Source organism: Limulus polyphemus, unplaced genomic scaffold (assembly GCF_000517525.1).
Source record: "Limulus polyphemus unplaced genomic scaffold, Limulus_polyphemus-2.1.2 Scaffold664, whole genome shotgun sequence".
NCBI lineage: Eukaryota > Metazoa > Arthropoda > Merostomata > Xiphosura > Limulidae > Limulus > Limulus polyphemus.
In genome coordinates this window covers 432,955-453,517 of record NW_013666274.1, presented here as the reverse complement: position 1 = coordinate 453,517, position 20,563 = coordinate 432,955, and the positions used below count along the sequence as shown (strand labels likewise).

General features: G+C 31.5%; 1 protein-coding gene across 1 annotated transcript in view; it reads left to right on the top strand.

Moving 5' to 3' along the window:
• The first annotated feature begins 543 nt into the window (after positions 1-543).
• The window catches only part of LOC106459819 (far upstream element-binding protein 1-like), a 30,024-nt gene continuing 10,004 nt past the window's right edge, over positions 544-20,563 (top strand). The window contains exons 1-7 of the mRNA XM_022386363.1: positions 544-678; positions 7,605-7,695; positions 13,191-13,232; positions 15,267-15,303; positions 15,618-15,685; positions 17,076-17,205; positions 17,978-18,146. Coding sequence (XP_022242071.1) covers positions 592-678; positions 7,605-7,695; positions 13,191-13,232; positions 15,267-15,303; positions 15,618-15,685; positions 17,076-17,205; positions 17,978-18,146 — 624 coding nt within the window. The 5' untranslated portion in view covers positions 544-591. The remainder of the gene's footprint in view (positions 679-7,604; positions 7,696-13,190; positions 13,233-15,266; positions 15,304-15,617; positions 15,686-17,075; positions 17,206-17,977; positions 18,147-20,563) is intronic.

The window sequence follows — 20,563 nt, the reverse complement described above, 5'->3', positions numbered from 1 at the left end:
TTTAGTCCTTTTTGTTATTTCTTATACAAAAAACTTTAATTAACTTACGTAAAAAAACATACAGAAACTTCTTTTTTATATCCCTTTCTCTTTAAATAATTTATATTCCATAAAACTGAAGATTAAGCTACTTAAAAATTATTTATTTAGTCATCCCTTTTAAAACCATGAAAGATACAATTATAAAAGCTTAAAATATGTTAAATTTAACTATAATTATTCACATCAAATAAAATAGTTTTGTATTTGCCGTTAAACCTAAATAGGTAAATTTTGTATTACGATTGAGCTAGCCAATAACTGCTCTCCTTCGCGTCAAACGTGGAGCGTAATGTATGAGGTGAAATGCATATTTAATTTTATAGTGAATAATGCTATTTTTCTGAACCTCAACTAAAATTTTAAAACATTTATGTTCAATTATTATTTTTTATAATTTCTATGGTTAAAATTTTACACTTCTTCTACTCAACACGATTACAGTGAATTAGAAGATTATCAAACAGTACCACGTTTTATAACAACCCTTGAGAACCAGAGCACAAGGTTGCTTTGTTCATTCGCATTTTCCGCCATTTTTAGTGTCGCAGCATGTCGGTTGCTCCACCTCAGTCAACTGTTTCTGGTGGGTTCGACACAAATTCTGCTTTTGCGGATGCGCTTGAGAGAGCTCGACAGGTATTATTTCCTTATTTTATATCAATATAAAAAAATAACGTCTTAAAAATGTTGATAATTGTCAATAATTAGAAAACAGAACTAAAACTATATGTTGAGCTGCTAAGCCTAACCTAACTTTTTGGCAACAAAGGACTATCTTGTTGTAGTACTTGTACTGTTAATAATGATGTTGCTGGTGTTACTTGTTGGTTAAATCCATCATGGGTTCACTTACACAATTCTTTGCACTGTATTTAAAATAATACGTAGAGAATTTTGCCATATTTTAAATAATTCACAGGGATCATTATATAATTTTAAGTAAAACTTAAAAGTAGCTATTGTTCTTTGGACTATAGTAATTTAGTATATTCATAATGTTACTGTTACAAAAACACGTAGGTTCAAGAAGTCTTGATGGAAATGAATAAAAAACCTATAACCCGAGCGCTTTTGAAAGGTGGACCTTTCTTCTTCAGGGGCAAACTAATTTGATATATGTGGTTATTCAGTTTATTAAGTTATTCAGTAAAAACTTTAATTTTTTAGTCTAAAGATTTTCCATGCCTTGTTAAAATCAGTTAAAGCTTTTCTTTTTATAGTTATACTACATTTTTTAAGTGAATTAAAATTTACAAACTTTATAATCTTGCAGTCTTGCATTCACAAAATTTGTGTTACTGTTAAGCTTTAATTTAATCCTATATTGTGAGCTTTTTTGAAAATACTTGCTCTGTTATTAGTATTAAAATATGGTGTGAATGTATGAAATTGTTACCTGTACAGTATCTTTGTGCAAGAGTTAACTCTTTACAAATAGTATTGGTCATATCTATATCAACCTACCTTTTACTTTGGTGATTACTTTTTACTAGGGATGGGTATCTCATCATAGTAGTCGATACGTGTATTCAGATACAGAAATTTTACCAACAGTTTGTTACAAAGTTTGACAGCCTTTCTGTTATTTATTATCTATATTATTAACATTGTCTTATTCAAGTACTTCACATTTTACTGTGCTTTATCAAGTTATCAGGTTTGATCAACTAAATGGCAGCTGGCAAGAGAAGTAAATCTAACTTTTTGTTGGTAAGAGTAGACCAAGCATTGGTGGTGTTTGCTGTTGACTAGCTACCTTCTCTCTAATCTATCGCTTCTAAATTGAGAATGGCTATTGCAGGTATCCATCAGGCTCTAATGGCCTAAACAAAATGCACCTACAACCAGAGTCAAGAAAATTTTTCAAACATTTAGAATACAAATTTTATTAATTACCAAAAAAAATACAGTAAACTAGTGCCTGGCAGGACTTTGGTACAAATGTTAATAAACAATACAACTTAAATCTCAATGTTATTAATCTCAATAAATATTGGAGATATTAGGAGAAAGAACCAGAAGAAAACTGATTCACTAGAAAATAGCACATTTTAAATTTAAACCACATCTCAATATCAAGCATTAATTCTTTCTAACCAGATCTGTGAACTAACTTATTTTCAAGATCAAGGAAGGCTCTTTATTTAGTTGTTATATCAGGAGGCTTACATTTTCTGAATAGTTGTCACCATAAATCTACATGATCTTTCACAACATTAATATTTATACACCACTTGCAAGAAGAAGGGATAGAAATAATGAAATAAAATTACATTCACTCGAGAGAAAGCTATCAGGAAAATTACATTCCTTCATGTAAAGTTGCATTTCCTCATTAATTTTTTGTTTATTCTCTGTGATATGTTCACCTTCATTGGTCATAACTAAAGGAATATGGATGGACCATGCATTCCTGATCAGGATTAAATTCCTTGGGAATGCAGGATGTAATATTTCGATCCCTGCATACTCAAAATCAACATGCTCTAGATAGAAGGTGTGTTATAGCTTCAATATAACTAAAAATTCATAGTTGAACTAAACTATAGAAGGACCAATTGATGGTAAACAAAACCATGACAAAAAGTAGAATTTGAGTAGCTTTGCATAAAATTAAACTTTTTGTCAATTTCCTAAAGCATTAACATCAGGATGGATTGATTTAAATCAAAAACTTCTCCCTATGCAAAATATAATAATTTTAAACCTTGTAGACTACATGGTTTGGTGCTAAATCTTCAATCTACAATTGATGTTTTGAGCTTGTATACCACAGCAAAGGCAAACACCAGCCATATAGGTTGGTTCTAAAAAGGATCCTGTTTGGAAATTTTACCAAGAACTACTAACTGATAAAGCTGAAATGAGAGTAAAATGCATAGCTTGGAAGAGCTACAGGGACTTGAAGCTCGAATTCATGTTCATCCGTTATTTGAAGATGACTTTAGGGAGGCTGCTGAACACCACTGCTACTTCATTTTGATAGAGAGCAATCACATGTCCTGATCTGCCTATGTGCAAGTCTGCAACTTGCAGCTCCCAGTGTATTTGCAACTGCTGCTGTACTACTCATCTATTGTCACAGGGCTTTTGTTGTCTGCATGTCGGTTTCATAAAAGTGAGGCATGGTTGTGCAGAGCCTACCTCACTCTTTTACACTGTTCCATCTTGGTCCAAGTGGTAAGACAAAATCTAGATGTCTGTAGATGGAGGAGGATGCAGTGTCCTGTAGTACCTTAGTGCACCCATATTGTAGTCTAAGCATTTCAAAAGGCTTACTACAGTGCCTGAAGAGGAAGCATATCTGCCACAGTTGACTTAAAGTGGGGGTGAGTAGGTGATTGTGCTCATCCACTTTATGATGGCATTTGCTCCATCAAGGGCTCCACTATCTTCAAATGAAGCAGCACTTTAACAATGTTTAATAATCAAGATGTGATAGTCTTAAGTTGGTGACAATGAAAAAACTAATCCACAAATGCAACCATCAACTTTACCAACAGAAATTTGGATTCACCTGAACCTAAAAAACAGTCTCATTTGGCATTCTGTCAAAACTAGATATGCATGCAGTCAAGACTTTAAACTCGTACAAAAGAGAACTGGATGAAGAAATTGAAACCAATACTCCCTTTTGGTTTGTAGAAATCCCAAGGTTTATTCGAACAGTATTAAAGCTAAGACCAGGTCATGAGCTACCAAATCAAAATGATATAGGGAATGATTTGATTGACACTATCTACAACAAATAATGCTATAAGGTAGTAAAGTCCTTCAAGGAAATATGGTCTGGATGGGTGGAGCAGTATTTGCAGTGATCCACTTGATTGCACCGATGGAGAGTCATACTTATCGACACAGTGGATACTTCTCAACACCCACACAATGCTGAGTATCTTAGTGAAGTAGCCAAATCTTCCATGGAAGATTATAAGACCATGTTTAACTAATAACACAAGAAATGTAAGAAAAAAACATATCAACGTGTAGGAGACCAGCCTGTTACATATGAATGCTCAGCTCTTCTGTTAAACTTATTGGTGAAAGATATTTAAATTGCTTCTGTTGAGGGAAATGTAGTAAAATACTTCCAAAATAATCACTTTGCTGCTTTATTAACTGCAATTACTTCTGAGTGAAGTTTATTGAAATGCATTTGTTTGGTGGTGTAACCGAACCTGTACAGATTCGTTAGTGAAAATAACAGATAAAATATATTTTGTTTTTGGAAACATTTGGTAACTATCTGGACCTTAAAGATTTTGCCTGTAAAATTTGAAGATTTTCTGACATATAAAAAGTATTTTTAATCTTAAAATGAAAATTGCTTTGCATGTTGGATAAGCAGCATGCAAAAAGTAAAAAGAAAACATTGCTTAACAAACTTTAAGACTTAATGAAAAAATCTGATATTTTGCATATGAAAGCCTTGTAATGTTTACTGATTGACAAATTTTGTGAACATGCACATACTAATTTTAAAAAGTTGTAGCATGAAAGCTATAATGAGCATAAAATGGTTACGGGGTCGGTCCATAAGACCGACCCCATGCTGAAAGAGTTAATAGCTTATGTTTTTCAACTATTTTCTAATTTTAATTGCAACAAAGCACTGTCATAACAATAGCTATTGTTGCATGTGTTGTGCTGTTGCTAACAAATTGATGATGGTTGGGTATGGTATTTGGAACCACAGACTAGAATTATTGGCTATTTTGGGTATGGTATTTGGAACAGACCAGAATTATTGGTTGTTTCAATTTCAGATCATTAGAAGATCTTAATTTTGTTTCAGTAATAGCACTGAGTGGATATCGGGGTCAGGAAGAATTAAAAATTTTCAGTATGTACGATGGTAGCTCTCCTCTTAACAGTTTCACTCTGTGCATTAGTGTAATTCGATTTTGGAGTGAGATTCTGGTAGGTTTATTAGTAAGGAATGAAATTACACCATGTGGCTGAAGGCTGTGCAACCTTGAGATGTTAAAAGGAGGCTTGTATCTTAGTTACAGACCATTACAAGTAGACATGCAAAAAATTGAAAGATGTTTTTATTGGAAATGTGTCTAGCAAAATCAAGGAAATTGCTAAATTTATTAGACATTTTATGAAATGTCCGAACTGCAGACAGAGAAACAGAAAAAGCACGTTGGTACTTAATTCAAAAGACTCGTTGACATTCACCGGTCACCATAGCCACAATGGTTCTTACCCCAAAGATGGTGAGAGAGAACTTGTTGGGAAGTCAACTCCTCGAACAATGTTCTGAATAAAGCTTGTAGAGTATTCAAACTTCAAAGTAGTACAAGAATATAAAACCAGGTAGTTCTTGGCCACTGGTAGTATCAGTAAAGGAACTGTTCTGTTACATATGAAGAGGCAGCCAGTCTCCAATGAGGACTCGGCACCACATGGCAGAACCTCAGAATTTGTTGTCTAGAACTGAGCTTGAAAGTGCATGATAAATGTATCACACAAAATTCCTTTGTTCTATAATATTTTTCAGTTTTTTTATATATGTAAACACATACATTTTGAGCAGCAGCTTTTATTGTTGTTGTTGCTTTACAAACTCCTTTAAAGGTATAAAAAGAGAAATATATGAAGAAGAAAGGATAAATTAAATGATTTTCATCATAGCTCCGAACTTTGGGGATCGTATAAAACATTTATCAACCAAAACAAGTTTTCACATTTAGTTGTATTTTGAATGTTTGATGTAGATAGAAATCACTTGAGGTTGTCCATTAATGCATACTGATAAAACATGTCTTTTTAATTTGATTAATTATTTTAATGTTGAACTGTAAATTTATACCCAATTTAAAGGTGTGTATATTATGAAATAGCTTTTACTTTACTCTGGTGTATGAAGTAAATGTCTGTTTATATGAAGTATATATTATATATCACATATATATAAACAAATGTGCACTAAAACAAAACTGCAAGGGAAATAGAAAGCAATAAAACTGGACAAATCTTTGTCCAAAGTTTTATTGCTTTCTATTTCCCTAGAGTCTCTGACCTCTGTGACACATTGCTATTCATAGATCCTTGAAACTTGGCAAAGATATTATGTACATGCATAAAAGAAGTGGGTATTTTTATACCCTTAAATATAAATTATCTGTTCAAACGATAAGCCTGACCTCTAAGCATACCTCAAGTAGAAAACTATTTGAAAACACATTTTGCAGTGGTCAAGTTAAGTGATTGAGAGATTTTAAATAAAGGTGAGAAACATTCATTAGACAGATCAACCTTGGAGAGGGGTGACGTTTGTCCTGCCAAACTTGTACCAAAAGGCTTCAGCAAGCAGTTGAACAAGTGGATCTGGAGATGTAAATTTTTCATGTTGTGAAAAGATACTTGTACATTGCTTATGAAACTAGCAATAGTTTTGTGTAATTTGTTTTTCACAGACAATGAATATGTAACATCATATGCATTTAAAAGACCATAAAATGTGAATGCAAAGAAATGTTATTTTCTCCATTTATCTGAATGTGCATGGGATTGGTCCATTGGACCAGCCCTATATTGAAGTAATATTGACTATAATTCCAATTTACAAAGTGTATCTTCATGAAATATGGCAAGCTTTTAGTCAAATGTACAAGTCCTGTTGTACATGATTTTTGTACTCAAGATATGTCTGAAACGCTGAAGTCAGTCTGACTATAAATAACAAACAAGTAAAATGATGTTCATGTGAATGCAATAAAACTTGTCCTTAAAGTTTGCAAATTGCATTTGTGTAACCTGTACTACTTCTTAAATATTTACCATAGTTTTTTGAGTTTTTTTCATTATCCTTGTATTCTATTGTGAAATTAACATTGTAACATGAAATGTTGAAATCTGACATCAAATGCATAATACTGTTGAATGACATTCTGTAAAAAGATTAGGCATGCACATATGTTTTAATAATAAAGTTAGTTTTGGATAAAAACATTATTTTCCAAAAATATCACACTGTAATTACTTGGTTTTTCAACAATTTTGTTTGTTTTTAACATGGTTTTGTAACATATTTCAGTGCCAGTTTTATGTTTTTAGAAGTATAATTTTGTATTGATATTGTCATTATGTAGATAGATGGAAAAAAATTTAAATGTTTAATTATATATTAAAGATTCTGTTCTTCTCGGGGATTATTAAAAAAAAATTAAGATTAATCCAAACTTTTTTCTTTTCTCAAACGTACTGTCAAGGTCTGTTATTTTGTGTTATCAAGTTGCCAAAACAATATTTATGTGTAAAGATCCTCTTTTTAATGCACTGGCAGCATTTTATAAATGCCCCTCCCAATCCATCCTCCCACTCAACATTTTAGTCCAAGTTATTACTGATTTATCATTAAATATCGTTTCAAGAATTGTTATACACAAACATAATAATGTTTTACTTATCTTGAGTGAGTCATTATCTTGTAACAAGATAGTTGTGTGAATATGGTCAAAAGGTTGTGAAATAGGCAATATTAGATTTAGTGAAATAGACTAGCAGGAACTTAGTAATATAAGTTACTAGAATTGAAGGTGTTGTTTTAACAGATAGCAGCAAAGATTAATCCTGGTGGTGGTGATACTGGTACCACTGGTGGAACAAAGCGTCCTCTAGAAGACAGTATGGATCTTTTATCAGGTATGTTATTTGTTTGTTTCTTTCTATTTGTATGCCTGAAACTTTTTTGTAAATGATGGCTGAGGCAGAAGTTATTAAATCTGTTATGTGGTTCTATACAAGGTGATGTAAAATTTCTGAAACCAAGATTGTAAAAATCTAACTCCTTATGTTCACAGCCTACCCTTTGTAGCACCTGCATGTTTTACTGTTGGCCTTACTTGTAGCGATGCATGTGACAAGCTCAATTCATGTATTGTGTTAGTTAAAATAAGACTGGATATAAATATACATAACATATAAAGCAGATAAGGTTTAAAATTGAGGGGTGATATATGGGATTAAAGCTAGATGATTAGTGGAATCTGCTAATTGATTGTCAGGTGCATTAACCCTTTAACTCTGGTGTTTTCTACCACCCCCTGTTTTTTATTAAGCTATACATAGCTGTGTTTACTATAATTATGAATTTATTCATATTTATAAATTTTCAAGATTTGAATAAACATTAAGTCTGTTGTACATGGATTAATTTTTTACTAAAAATATCAATTTATGAAGTCAGTCTGAGTGACTAGTTTAATAAAAAAAATGGTTTCATGCTAAAAATAAAAAAAATTTCATCTTAGTTTCAATATTTCATTTGCACAACCTTTAGAACCTCCTCATTTAATATCAAAAGTTTATAATTAATCTGTTATTTTATATACCTAACACTAGTCTTAACTGAATCATCAATGTACAGTGAAATGAATTTTTGAAAATTGTGAAATAAAATGTCTTCATCTTTCATTCTGTAATTGGTTTCCACAACTGAGTTCGTGTTGATCACAGCTTCAGTTGTTTATCCTTTCACATAGTTTAATTTAAGTTTTATTGTCTGCCTTGTATGATGTACAGTACAGTTCCTTCCTGTCTGAAACAAATACATTACAGTGGGAAGACAATAGCAGATTCTCATCCACTCGTCTGTCTGTTACGTGTATAAAGTTTTGTACTTGTCACTTAACCAACTAAGCTTTATCTTCTTTCACAAAAACAAAAATTAAATATGCATTGTAAAGCATAAAGATTACATAATTGGCTAAAATAAAATGTTCTAAGATTATAATTTAACCGTCTTTTTAACTAAGATGTAACTAGATTTAAAAAAGTTAAATGCTACGAGTGCCAACTTTGCTTAACAATACACAATCCAGACGTCTGTAACATCCATTTCAAGAGGACAGTTGTATGCTTGAAATTGGAAATAACCTCTCTTTGTTGGTTATAAACATTTAAGTCGAATAGGATAGTGTGGTTTTGAAACAATCTTAATATTAAGTGGGTAAGGCTTTTGTTGTGGTTGATAATTTATTGATATATTGTTAAATGGCAAACTTAAGACCTTGAAACTGTACATTGGACTTTGGAACTATTTATATAGATTGTGTCAACTAGTGTATATGTTGGGTTGTTAAAAGTTTTAAGAGAAAAAAACTAAAAGGGAGGGAAATTGAAACTGATCTTATGTCACTGTGAGGGTTAAGAATTCTATAAAAAAAGTTTTTTTAATTATATTAAGTCCTAGATAATATAAAAATTTGAATTATAAACTACATTGATGCTACTTTTATGAAACTAAAACATGACATGCCTAGAATAGACATACTTGTACTGACAGGACTAATTGGTTACATACAACTAATTGATTATTCTCAGTGAACTTGGATAGTTAGGATAATCAGAAACAACAATTTTGTTTTATTTGATTAATTAATGAATTAATCACTTACATTGATCAGAGGAGTTAATTGCCAAGTTTATAGTATATCTAGTATATACGGTCATTGGTTTCCAAGCACCTGGTGACTTGACTGAATGGTCATTATCACCAGTTGAATAATAATAAAAAAAAAAATTCCAAAACAATTTTTGAGATCAAATACTAACCAGGAGGGTACCCACATAAAAATTATGTATTGGCCCAATTATAAGGCAGTGTTTTTTTTATTAATAATTAGGCTGTACAATAACGATTACAACTAAGTTATGGTTGTGTGAGAGGAAGAAAAATGAACACTTTTATTGCTGCCAGAACTACAAGAAAGGCATTTTGCAGACATAGAAAAGGATATTATGATACTCAATTTGTTTCTTTCCCATGCTTTCTGAAAATGGGGGTCACCATATATTAAGATCGCCCTATAATCAGTCGGGTCAATGGAGTACTCTAGAACACCACAAGAATTGAAAGGTAAATACCCTCCATAGCAGTAACTTGGTATATGATGTTGATGATGCTTCTTATGAAGCATTTTCCACATTTAAACTTGATGATTAATATTCAGCAAGAGAAGTCAGATGTGAAAATTTAACCACAAAACATCCTAATGTAATGAATACACTGTTGGAATGCCCCAAAGATGTTCCCAGCAAGAGAATGGAATAGGATCTGTAACTGCAACTCCTACAAAGTAAAAACTATAGCTGTATTGACCAGAACAGGGCAACTTACTAAAACAACCATGTAGGATATGAAAGAATTCTAATGTAAGGATCTTGACCAGTCTTGGCATCTACTACCAAGGCAGAAAGATCCAGAACTGGAGACCAGTAAATGGGTAACTTGTGGTTCCATGTTGTTGTAAGTTATGTATATCAAGAAAGGAACCAAACACATGACAAAAATGTTGAAACACAGAGGGATGAAGAGATACTCTGTAGGCAGAACCATCTAAAGATGTAAAAGCTGGTTGTTCAGAACATCCAGATGTGTAAAGGAGTAAAATTCCATCCAAAGCATCTGAATAATTTTGCAGCAAAGTGTATTCTTGTATCTAGAGCTGGGAAATTAGTAGAATTTGTTAATTGATTACATTAACTAATGGGGAAACACTACTTTTGATCAGTTGACTATTAATGTGATTTGTCACACTAATCGATTAAGTTTAACTTTAAATTAATCAAACTATTTATTGAAAAACTATCTTTTAGTTGATAACTCTCAACTAATTGATTTAATCCATTATTTTACAGAACACTAATTATTGTGATCAAGATAACTGTGTAGATTTGTATGCAATTTTGTTTTTTTTAAGTGATGTATGTATTATTTATAGTTTTTATGGGCTTGAAAACCTTTTGTTCATTGTGTTTCTACCTAATTTTCCATCAACAAAACTTGAATAGTAGAGAGATAAAAAGTATCCTACTTTGACAATGCTTGTCTTTTTCCATATTTATATATATCTATTGAGGATTTTTGAAACAGTTTTAGTAAATTTTGATTAACTTTCATTTTCAGTGACTGGTAGCTGAAACTGCTTTGTGCAGCGAATACAGTTACAATGAGATATTCGTATAATATAATGTAGTAGACTCGTTGTATAGCAAATTAATTTATGATGTTATTACCTAAACTTTGCTATAAAGACCTTGTAAGGTTTTCTATATCAAACATTACCATTACGATTAGTACATGTATCTGTTTTTAAGTAATGTATCATGAAGAAACATTTCAAAGTAAGGCTTGGATATTCAGCCTTAGTTACATCAACATTGCAGAAAATTGTGTAAAGTTAAGAAAATAAAATGTTTTTGAACAAACAAATGCATTATAAGTGTGCTATTAGAATTTAGTGAAATGTATTTAACCCTTTCTGTATGGGCTGACACATTTCGTATCACCTTCACCTCGAATGGGAAATGAGGTGTATGCAAAAAACAGAGTAACTCTGAGCATTCCTCACAAAACTTCATTAAGATTTTGTTATTTTAATTGTCTTACTAATGTTATTTATCTATAGTAGTTATTTGCACTCAAACTGAATAATTTGAGTGCAAGGTTATATTCATTTTAAGTGTAAAAATACTTTTCTTCATTTTAGTTTTCATATTTTCCTTGCATAATATAATCTCTAGAATCTCCTAAGTGAATACCAAAAAGTTGTTTTAAGGTAAATGTTTATATATATATTCATTTTCTCTAGCATATCACCAACTAGCTATTACCATAAATCTACAATGAAATGATTAAGATGAGGAAATATAAAAAAAGTATATGCCTTTTACTTTTTTGTAGAGTATGTTTAAGGATATTGTTTTGGTTATATTCATAATTTTGGGTCTTTTCCCTTTCATATATGTTTAATGCTTTTTATTTTTTCTTGTCCTTCACAATTAATTCTTATCTCAACACAAGTCAATAGTGCCCTCACGGCATATTACAGTGTCTCTGGCAGAGATGTGCAACCCTTAGGCAAAATTTTCATGCCTCTCATAATATCATGAGCAATGAAAACTGAAAAGTATGATGTAGATTTAAAAAGTGTTTAAACTTTTCAGTTATGCATTTTAAAACATAACTAAAATATAGTAGTAAGACCTAAATACAATTTAAACTTTATCTCTGACTCTTAACATATTTATTTGAGAAACAACCATAAGTGCTATAGTTGGTCAAGAAACTAACAATACCACAGGCAGTAACATGTACGCTGTGATGAAAACTGCTTGCCAATTTAAAAACAACCATTGTTGGATTATAGTGTCAAATGAGCTAATGTAACCTAATGTAGCACATGTAACCTCTACATGTAGGCTATAAAACTCAAACAAATCTACTGAAGGTGGGGGTGTGGTACTGGTTAGGAGTTGACAAATTTTATTACTTGTTTCAACCGCATTCATCAGGAGAACTTTGAAATGAACGTGTCAATAGGTTACGTAAACATCTTTTAATCTACACAACTGGCATTGTATTATTGAAGATACAGAGTGCCAAAGTAGAGATTTTTATAGCTCGTGGGTCACATGACAATACATCTAAGATTAAAGTTTTTAAAGGATTCTTTTGAAATAGAGGATTAAACTTAGATAACGTATAATTTTGAATCATAACATAATTATAATGTTAATTTCATTCGTATACATTGATAGTAAAGGTGTTTAATTGAATTTTGAATGTAACCCCCGTGACTTGTGCAGAAAAGTATTTAAAGGGATACAATGCATCAGCTGTACAGAAAGGGTTAAGAGCATAAAAACACATCAATTTAACATGGTCCCTAGAAAATTGCCTCTCTAATCAGATAGCTCACGAGTTGGGAAAATTTGTAGGCACTTGTCTTTGATTAATTGCATGTAAGGTAGTTGCTTGGTAAAATCGTGACTTTCATGGAGATATGTTTTTCAACAATGATCAAGTATTTACAAGAAATGTGGTTTTAAGAGAACTATTGCAATAATGCAGTTGATGTGATAAGACAATAACTGATCAATGAATGCTGGCTGGGAAGAGACAATCTTTAGGTAAAGGAGATATTTCTCATGATAGGCTTTGGTTTCCCAAAGCTACAAGGCCCTTTATTTTTCCTATGTCTGTTTATGGGTGGCAAAGTTGCAAATGCATATTGGAGGATTTGAATTTGGTATGCTTTAATTTCCTGTCACTTTTGATGGGGCTTTTATACTAGTTTTTAATAATACAAATTTAAGGAAAGGAATGATGATGATGATAGTTGTTTACTTTTCAGATGGTGGTTCTGATCCTAAAAAGCTAGCAACAATGAAAGATCGTAAGTATTATGCAGATATGTTGTTGCTTATAAAAGGTCAAATTTTAAAATGTTATTTAGGTGAGATTCTAATCCTTGTACAGAAAAACTGATTATTTTCTTACAAAGATGGCTGTGAAGAGTTGAATAACCCAGATGTGGTTAAGAAAATTCCACTTATCAGTTGGTTTGGCACTCAATATTTTTGTATTTTCCATTGTAGTAGTTGCTGAAAACAACAAATACCATATTATCAATGAAATGCTTGGTTGATTATCAAGTTGATACCAAAAATATTATTTGAGCCAAACTCAGTATTTACTGGTAGCCTAAAATCTAACTCATTCACTATACTCTATGGAAGGTTATATTACTTATTCAAATACAAAAACAATCTTCTGGAGGGGAAATTGTTTCTGTAGACATTCATATAACATAACATGTAATATATATAGTTGTTGTTTTTTCAGTTATTAACCAGTGCTTTGAGCTAGTTTATTTTCAATAACCAGTCAGTCCATTGTGAATAATCATTGTTTTGGAACCTTCCTTTATATATGGGTAACTTGTTAAAAAAAAAAATATGAAATGATTTTTAACTCAAGTATTCTTAAATTATTCTATAACTTTAGAACTCAGTTACAAAACACACAATACTGAAAAATGGGGTTATGTAAATCCAAGAAAGATTTTTCTCTAAATAGCCTTTACTTTTAATCTCAGATTTCATAAACATGTTTAGAAAAATGGTTAATTTACACAGACCTATCATACAACACAGCATATGGCACGTGTGTGTATATATTATTTTATAAAAATATTATTTATTACTACTGTGTATGCACATTTTCGTTAATTTGCATATAAACAACACCCCAATGGTCGAAAACATACTTCAAGTAAGCAAGCATTTTTATACCACTATTAACACATACGACAATAAATTGAGGTTTATAAAAAAATAAAAGAACTAGCTTACTTTAATTAGAATCCTCTAATTTTGGGGAAGTAGTTTACTGATAGATTATGCAAGGGATCAGAGGTTTTTATAATCGTTTAAAATAGGTGTTCTCAAACATAGCTATCCCTAATTTTAAACTGAAATATTAGACAAAGGCAGTCAACACCCACCAACACCAACTCTTAAGACTATACTCACCCATCCAAATAGGATGTGACTGACTTAAACACATCCAAAATCCCCAAAAAGTACTAAGCAAGGTTTTTGTTTTTTGGAAATTGGACACAAAACAAAAAGTTAGAATTTTTTTTATATTTATATAACTAGATTAATAATTGAATAATACAGAAACTCTGGAAATAAATGCATATTATATCTTTAATTACATTTTAAGGTAAATTGGACCTTAGTGTGTCAATAGCATGGAAAGTAACATATATATAACTTACCTCAGTTTTGATGAGTAAGAATACAGTTCTTAGTTTAACAAAGCAAACTATATTAGTAACTATGTATTACATGTTTCAACATGTATAATTTTAGAGAAGTGGGTTATAACTTAAATGGTGGGAACCCCTCATGTTATTAGTAAGTAATGTAATCCAGTAAAAGTCTCAGAACTTTGAGAAGAAATTCTTTAGCTATATAAGTGATTTTTAATGTTCAAGAATGGAAATCTCCATTAAATATTTGACATCAGTTTCTGAATGTTGACAGCTGTGTGAAACGACAAATTACAACCTTAAGCTAATGTTGATTATATTAGTATATGAAGAAATCTAAAAATACATTTGATTACATTCTATTTATGATGTAGTTTTGTGAAATTACAGTGATAAATCAAGACTTGTTATTAATTTACTCGTATTTAAAATATTTTCATGTAGGTGACTGTACTTTAACATCGGCTCCATCTCAAGATGCATTAAAATTGTATTTTGAAGTCAAAATTATATCTCTGGTGTATAGTAAAGATTGTCAGAAAATAATGAAATTGATTTCTGATGGTATATGCATTGTATCTTAACTTTAGTAAATACTCTAAAATACTGATGTATTAACTTGTTCTGTATAAATCAATTTTTTTTATACAGCCATTGGTGCCCAGTTAGCTGCCATTCATCAGCAAAGGTAAGCACAGTTAAAAGGAGGTCAATAATCTAGCATGTTGTAATGTAATTTGTTATAAGTGTGTGTATATAAAGTTGCAATATACAAAAATTAATATAAGTGTGTTGTGTGTTCTTTGGTATTGTAAGATATGGTCACTGGTTAGGAGAGACATTTTGCTTTTAAATATAGTGTAAGTGGGGGGGAAATCTTAGAGCATATGTTACTTATAATTAAAAGTTCCAGAATAAAGTAATGCCTAAATATTAATGTCCGTTTGAGTCTTTCAAGGCAGTTGATTTGAACTGGTTTGTAAGAGTTTTTATTTGACTTAGATCTATGCCTGGTTCTAATGCAGTTACTGTAGAAGAATGGAAAGTTCCTGATAAAATGGTTGGTTTGCGTAAGTATCTAAAGTTCCTTACGTTTCATATAGTAACATGTCTCGTGTGATAAATATTTGCAGAACACTTATTTCTGATGAAAATGCCTAGTAATGTAATTGGTGTTAAGAATTAATTATTAAATCTTACCCTATAAATCTGAGTTGTAAATAGCTTAAATAAAATTCACTTACTTAATCTAATTCACACCGTAACACTCATTGATTGTGGACAATGATAATATAAATAATGCTTGGACCACAACTGTTCTGTCTCAGCCAGCCTGGTGAGCCTCGATGTTAGATAAAAGGCGCTGGAATAGACTTGTGATTGAAATAACATTCTAATTTCTACTTTGCTTTCATTCAGAAGTCTTTAAAATTCTAGAAAATGGATTGTAGGAAAAATTAGCACACACACACACACACACACACACACAAAATGGTTGTTTTGTAAAGGAAACAAAGACTTTTCTCTAGGTAAGAAACATCAAGTTCAGTGCCCTATTTGTTCATAAGCTATAGAGAAGACGCATACAAGATAAAATTCACTGGTAGAAGTTTGTGATTCTGTAATACAGTCCAGATCCGCATACTGGTCAACGAGATATAGCGGTCAACCCTTAATTACGGGCATTTTTCATTTCGCACCGTTATAAATTGCAAGTCACTTGGGGAACATGCGGTTCACGTTATGCTATCAAATTACATTACCCATGAGCTTTCCATGTGCATGCCTTGTGAAACATGTTTATTATATTGTTATTTATTTTACCTAATTTAATCTTAACTAATCTAATGTTTTTACATTTGCTACTTTTATAACAAGAAATAAAGTACTTACCCAATCTTCTTTTTTTCTTGCTATCAATTGTTGATGACACTTAAACCTACTTTTTTTATACTAATGGTAGTAATCCACTAAATACTTTTTATTTAATTAAATAATGCACTAAAGAACATAGACTAATAACATGCAAAAAGTAGACAATTTCCCCTAACTCAAACTTTTTCTGGTTTTCTAACTATGCAACAATAACCTTTACAAGTTCACACAAATTGTGATCATTGGAGGGTGATCAACAATACTTAATAAAAGCATACTGTTAGACAGTTTACATACTGACAACTTTATTAATTGTCGGTACTTATTATAGTTATGTTTTGGAATCAGTTTGTTGAGTAATACAGTTATTAAAATTTTAACAAACAGAGAATATGTTTTGATGAACTATTTCCGTGCAAATGATTCTCTGGGTACTTAATCCTTCAGTTCTGGTAGGTTTCTAAACTCTGGCCTCTTAGTTTTGAGCCATTTTTGTCTTACATTGATGTTTGTTGCAAATGTAGTTCATGTGTTGCTACAAAATGATCATTCCCCCTCCCCTTTTTTTCCCTTTTTTATTATCAGTTATTGGAAGAGGTGGGGAACAAATCACTAGGCTACAGGCTGAATCAGGGTGCAAGATTCAGATGGCAGCTGATAGTGGAGGTTCTCCCGATAGAGCGTGTACATTGACAGGATCCAGACAGTCCATAGAGTAAGTTTTTATATCCCATTATATATAAATTAACCCTTTTTGAAACCAGAAGGGATTTACTGATATCCCTTGGTTTTATCCATTGGAAATAGTTAACCACATTGTATTAATGTTTTAAATAACAGACCAAGTAGCATCTAACTCTGCCTTTCAAAAAATTCAGAAAAGTTAATTTAGTTTTTTGTTTACACTTTTTTAGAGAAGGTAATTCAAATTTCTTAAATTTAATTGTTCATTATAAAGTTCCAATTTTTATATATATATATGTGTGTGTGTGTGACCATTTGATTTCAACTTGATACATTTTTTTCATTGAATATATTTTTTTCTACTTTATTTTGTTGGTTGCAGTAGTCACCACTGGGAATTGCCTATTGGTAATCTAGGCAGGGTTCTGGGCTGACTAAATTTTGGCCTGAACTTAAATCCTTTAGCCAAGTCAAATAGTTTGCCGTATGAAATTGAGGAAGTTGTTTGGGTCAGCAAACACTGATATAACTTGTTCAAGTTTTAGAATTTAAATATTTCTTCTTAAAACTTTTTAAACAGCAATATAATGTGTTATCTGATCAGCTGAATATGTCCATTTGTTTATTATTACAGTCAAGTTCTGAAAGACGCAAGGCTTTATTGGAGTATCGGTAGCTTGTGAAACTTTTCACTTTTCTGGTCATTGGTGACTTTGATATTTACACTCGAACTGTTCAGTTCATTGGGAATGCTATTGTGATTTAAATATTTACTAATTACATGATTTTGGACAACTTTGCAGAAAAGCAAAAGAATTAATGACTCAAATCATCAACAGAGGAGGACCACCTCCTCCATATGTGGATATTAACCAAGTACCTGAAGGGCAAGTGGTGATTGACATGATGATCCCAGGGGGAAAAGTTGGCCTCATTATAGGAAAAGGTGGTGAAACCATTAGACAGCTACAGGTAATCTTTAATTCTTAACTCTCCATATAAAGTGGGTTTCACTTCTGCATATGTCTCAGAGCAAGAAGTTTTAGAGGCTATGAATTTACGTTTTAAGTATTGGTGTATAATTTGTGGGAAACTAAAAAGATTGTATGTAGGTAAAAATAATCTAGATACGAAGAAGATTAAGAATTTGCTTAAATATTTCCTTGTGTTAAAATTTTATTTATAAGCTATGTTTTCATGCCAAGTTTATTGACATATACTGTGATAATAAAGTAGTGTAATTTAATTAAGTTTTGAATTTTAGCTCTGTGAAGTTCGAGTTTATTCGGTACTTGCACCAGAATGGCCCACTGATGAGTGGTTCAAGAGTCACAGGTTTGGTTCCTGTTGTATACCAACTGAACTTACACTCAACACAATACTTACTACTACTACTACTTCCATTGGTGTAATGCATGTAACATTATGGATATTGGTTTATATAACTAGTCACATTGATGCGTGTTGTTCATGTTTGTCTTCTCTGTACTAAACAATACTGTAACTTACACATGCTACAGTGTAATCTGTGTTACTTATGGGAAGATTATTTTAATTTAAAAGGTTACAACAAGTTAATATTATTTATTCCTTTATTTGTTTAAAAAGACATTTTGATTGATGAGTAACTTGATCATTAACTGTTTGTTAAAATTTACTTTATTTGGACAAACAACAGTAATAATGTATAACACTATGTCAGTAACTAGTTTATACTGATATGACTGTTTTTTAATTACAACTAGCTCTAGCTAGATAGGAAGCACTGAAAAGGAATAACGAAAGTCCAACTGTCTTCAGGTGCCTCTTAAACACTGCCTGTTCAATATAGTATGCTTTTTTTTTTTTTTGTAGGTTTTCTGTGCAGATGATGGAATTACTGATATCTTAAACATTGGTCGTTAGTTGTTGTTGTTTTTAGGTATTGGTAATTTTAACATTTCTTGTAAAATGAATTTACATTTTTTTTGAATCGTGATAATGTGCTGTAAGTTTCGAGGGTTAATTTTCCTCTGAATGATATCTCACTAACAGAAAATCTACAAAGTTTAAAATCTAAGGACAGTTATTTTTAAAGAATTACTTTATATAGTTTTAGTCTTTTCTGAAAATTTGTAGGGAAAAACACACTGAATAGTATTTATCATATTTTCAGCTGGTTACTGGTTTTCTACTACATTACATAGATAATAGATTAGGCTTAAAGAAGTAACTTAATTCTAAAGTTTTGTACCTGAAGGATGTCTACCATGTTAAATGAAGAGTAGATAGAAAATGTTTTTAACAAAAACTAATTGTAATTATTATTGATTACTTGAATGCAATCAACAACTATTGGCCATTAAACAAAAAAAAATAGGTGTTAGACTAATATGGAAAATATGATAATTTTTTGACAAAACTAAACCTTACAACCCTCTTTATTTGTCATCCCATTTACAGTTAAAGTAAATATCTCTGCCAAAAGCCAACTAACTTCATAGCTCTGTCAATAACATAATAACCACTTTCCATAGTTCTTGTCAATCATTTATAGAGTACCTAGCCAGATCCATGTATTCTAGTATTTGTATAGCCAGTGACAGCACAGCTTGTATTTTCTATTCGTATACAATTAGGTTGTTGTGTTATTTTGAACATGTCAAATGATCAATGAGTGAAAACCAAAATATAGGCTGTTTCCTGACATCGGATGTGCTTTTAAAATCTAGAAGGTACAGATACTAAAGTTGATCCTTCTGATCATCATTGTAAATTTTAGCATCATTTGAAATGTCTAAACTTAGACGTGAAGAAACTTGCTGAGACAAGATAAAGAAAGTGTGTGTGTATATTCTTTTGTGAGTGGTGTTTGGTTGGAAAGGGAAAAGATGTTTTTACTATTAGAGAAAGGGTAATTTTAGGCAGATATGTATATTGTGGCCAAGAATAGACAAGTGTGGGCATTTGCTCAATGATTAATCAATTAGTAGTTTCCACTGATCACAATCTCTTCTTAACTGAAGCCATACTGTTGTCAGGTAGAAGTTGACCGGACTTACTGAAACCATACTGTTGTCAGGTAGAAGTTGACCGGACTTACTGAAACCATAATGTTGTCAGGTAGAAGTTGACCGGACTTACTGAAACCATAATGTTGTCAGGTAGAAGTTGACCGGACTTACTGAAGCCATAATGTTGTCAGGTAGAAGTTGACCGGACTTACTGAAGCCATAATGTTGTCAGGTAGAAGTTGACCGGACTTACTGAAGCCATAATGTTGTCAGGTAGAAGTTGACCGGACTTACTGAAGCCATAATGTTGTCAGATAGAAGTTGACCGGACTTACTGAAACCATAATGTTGTCATATAGAAGTTGACCGGACTTACTGAAACCATAATGTTGTCAT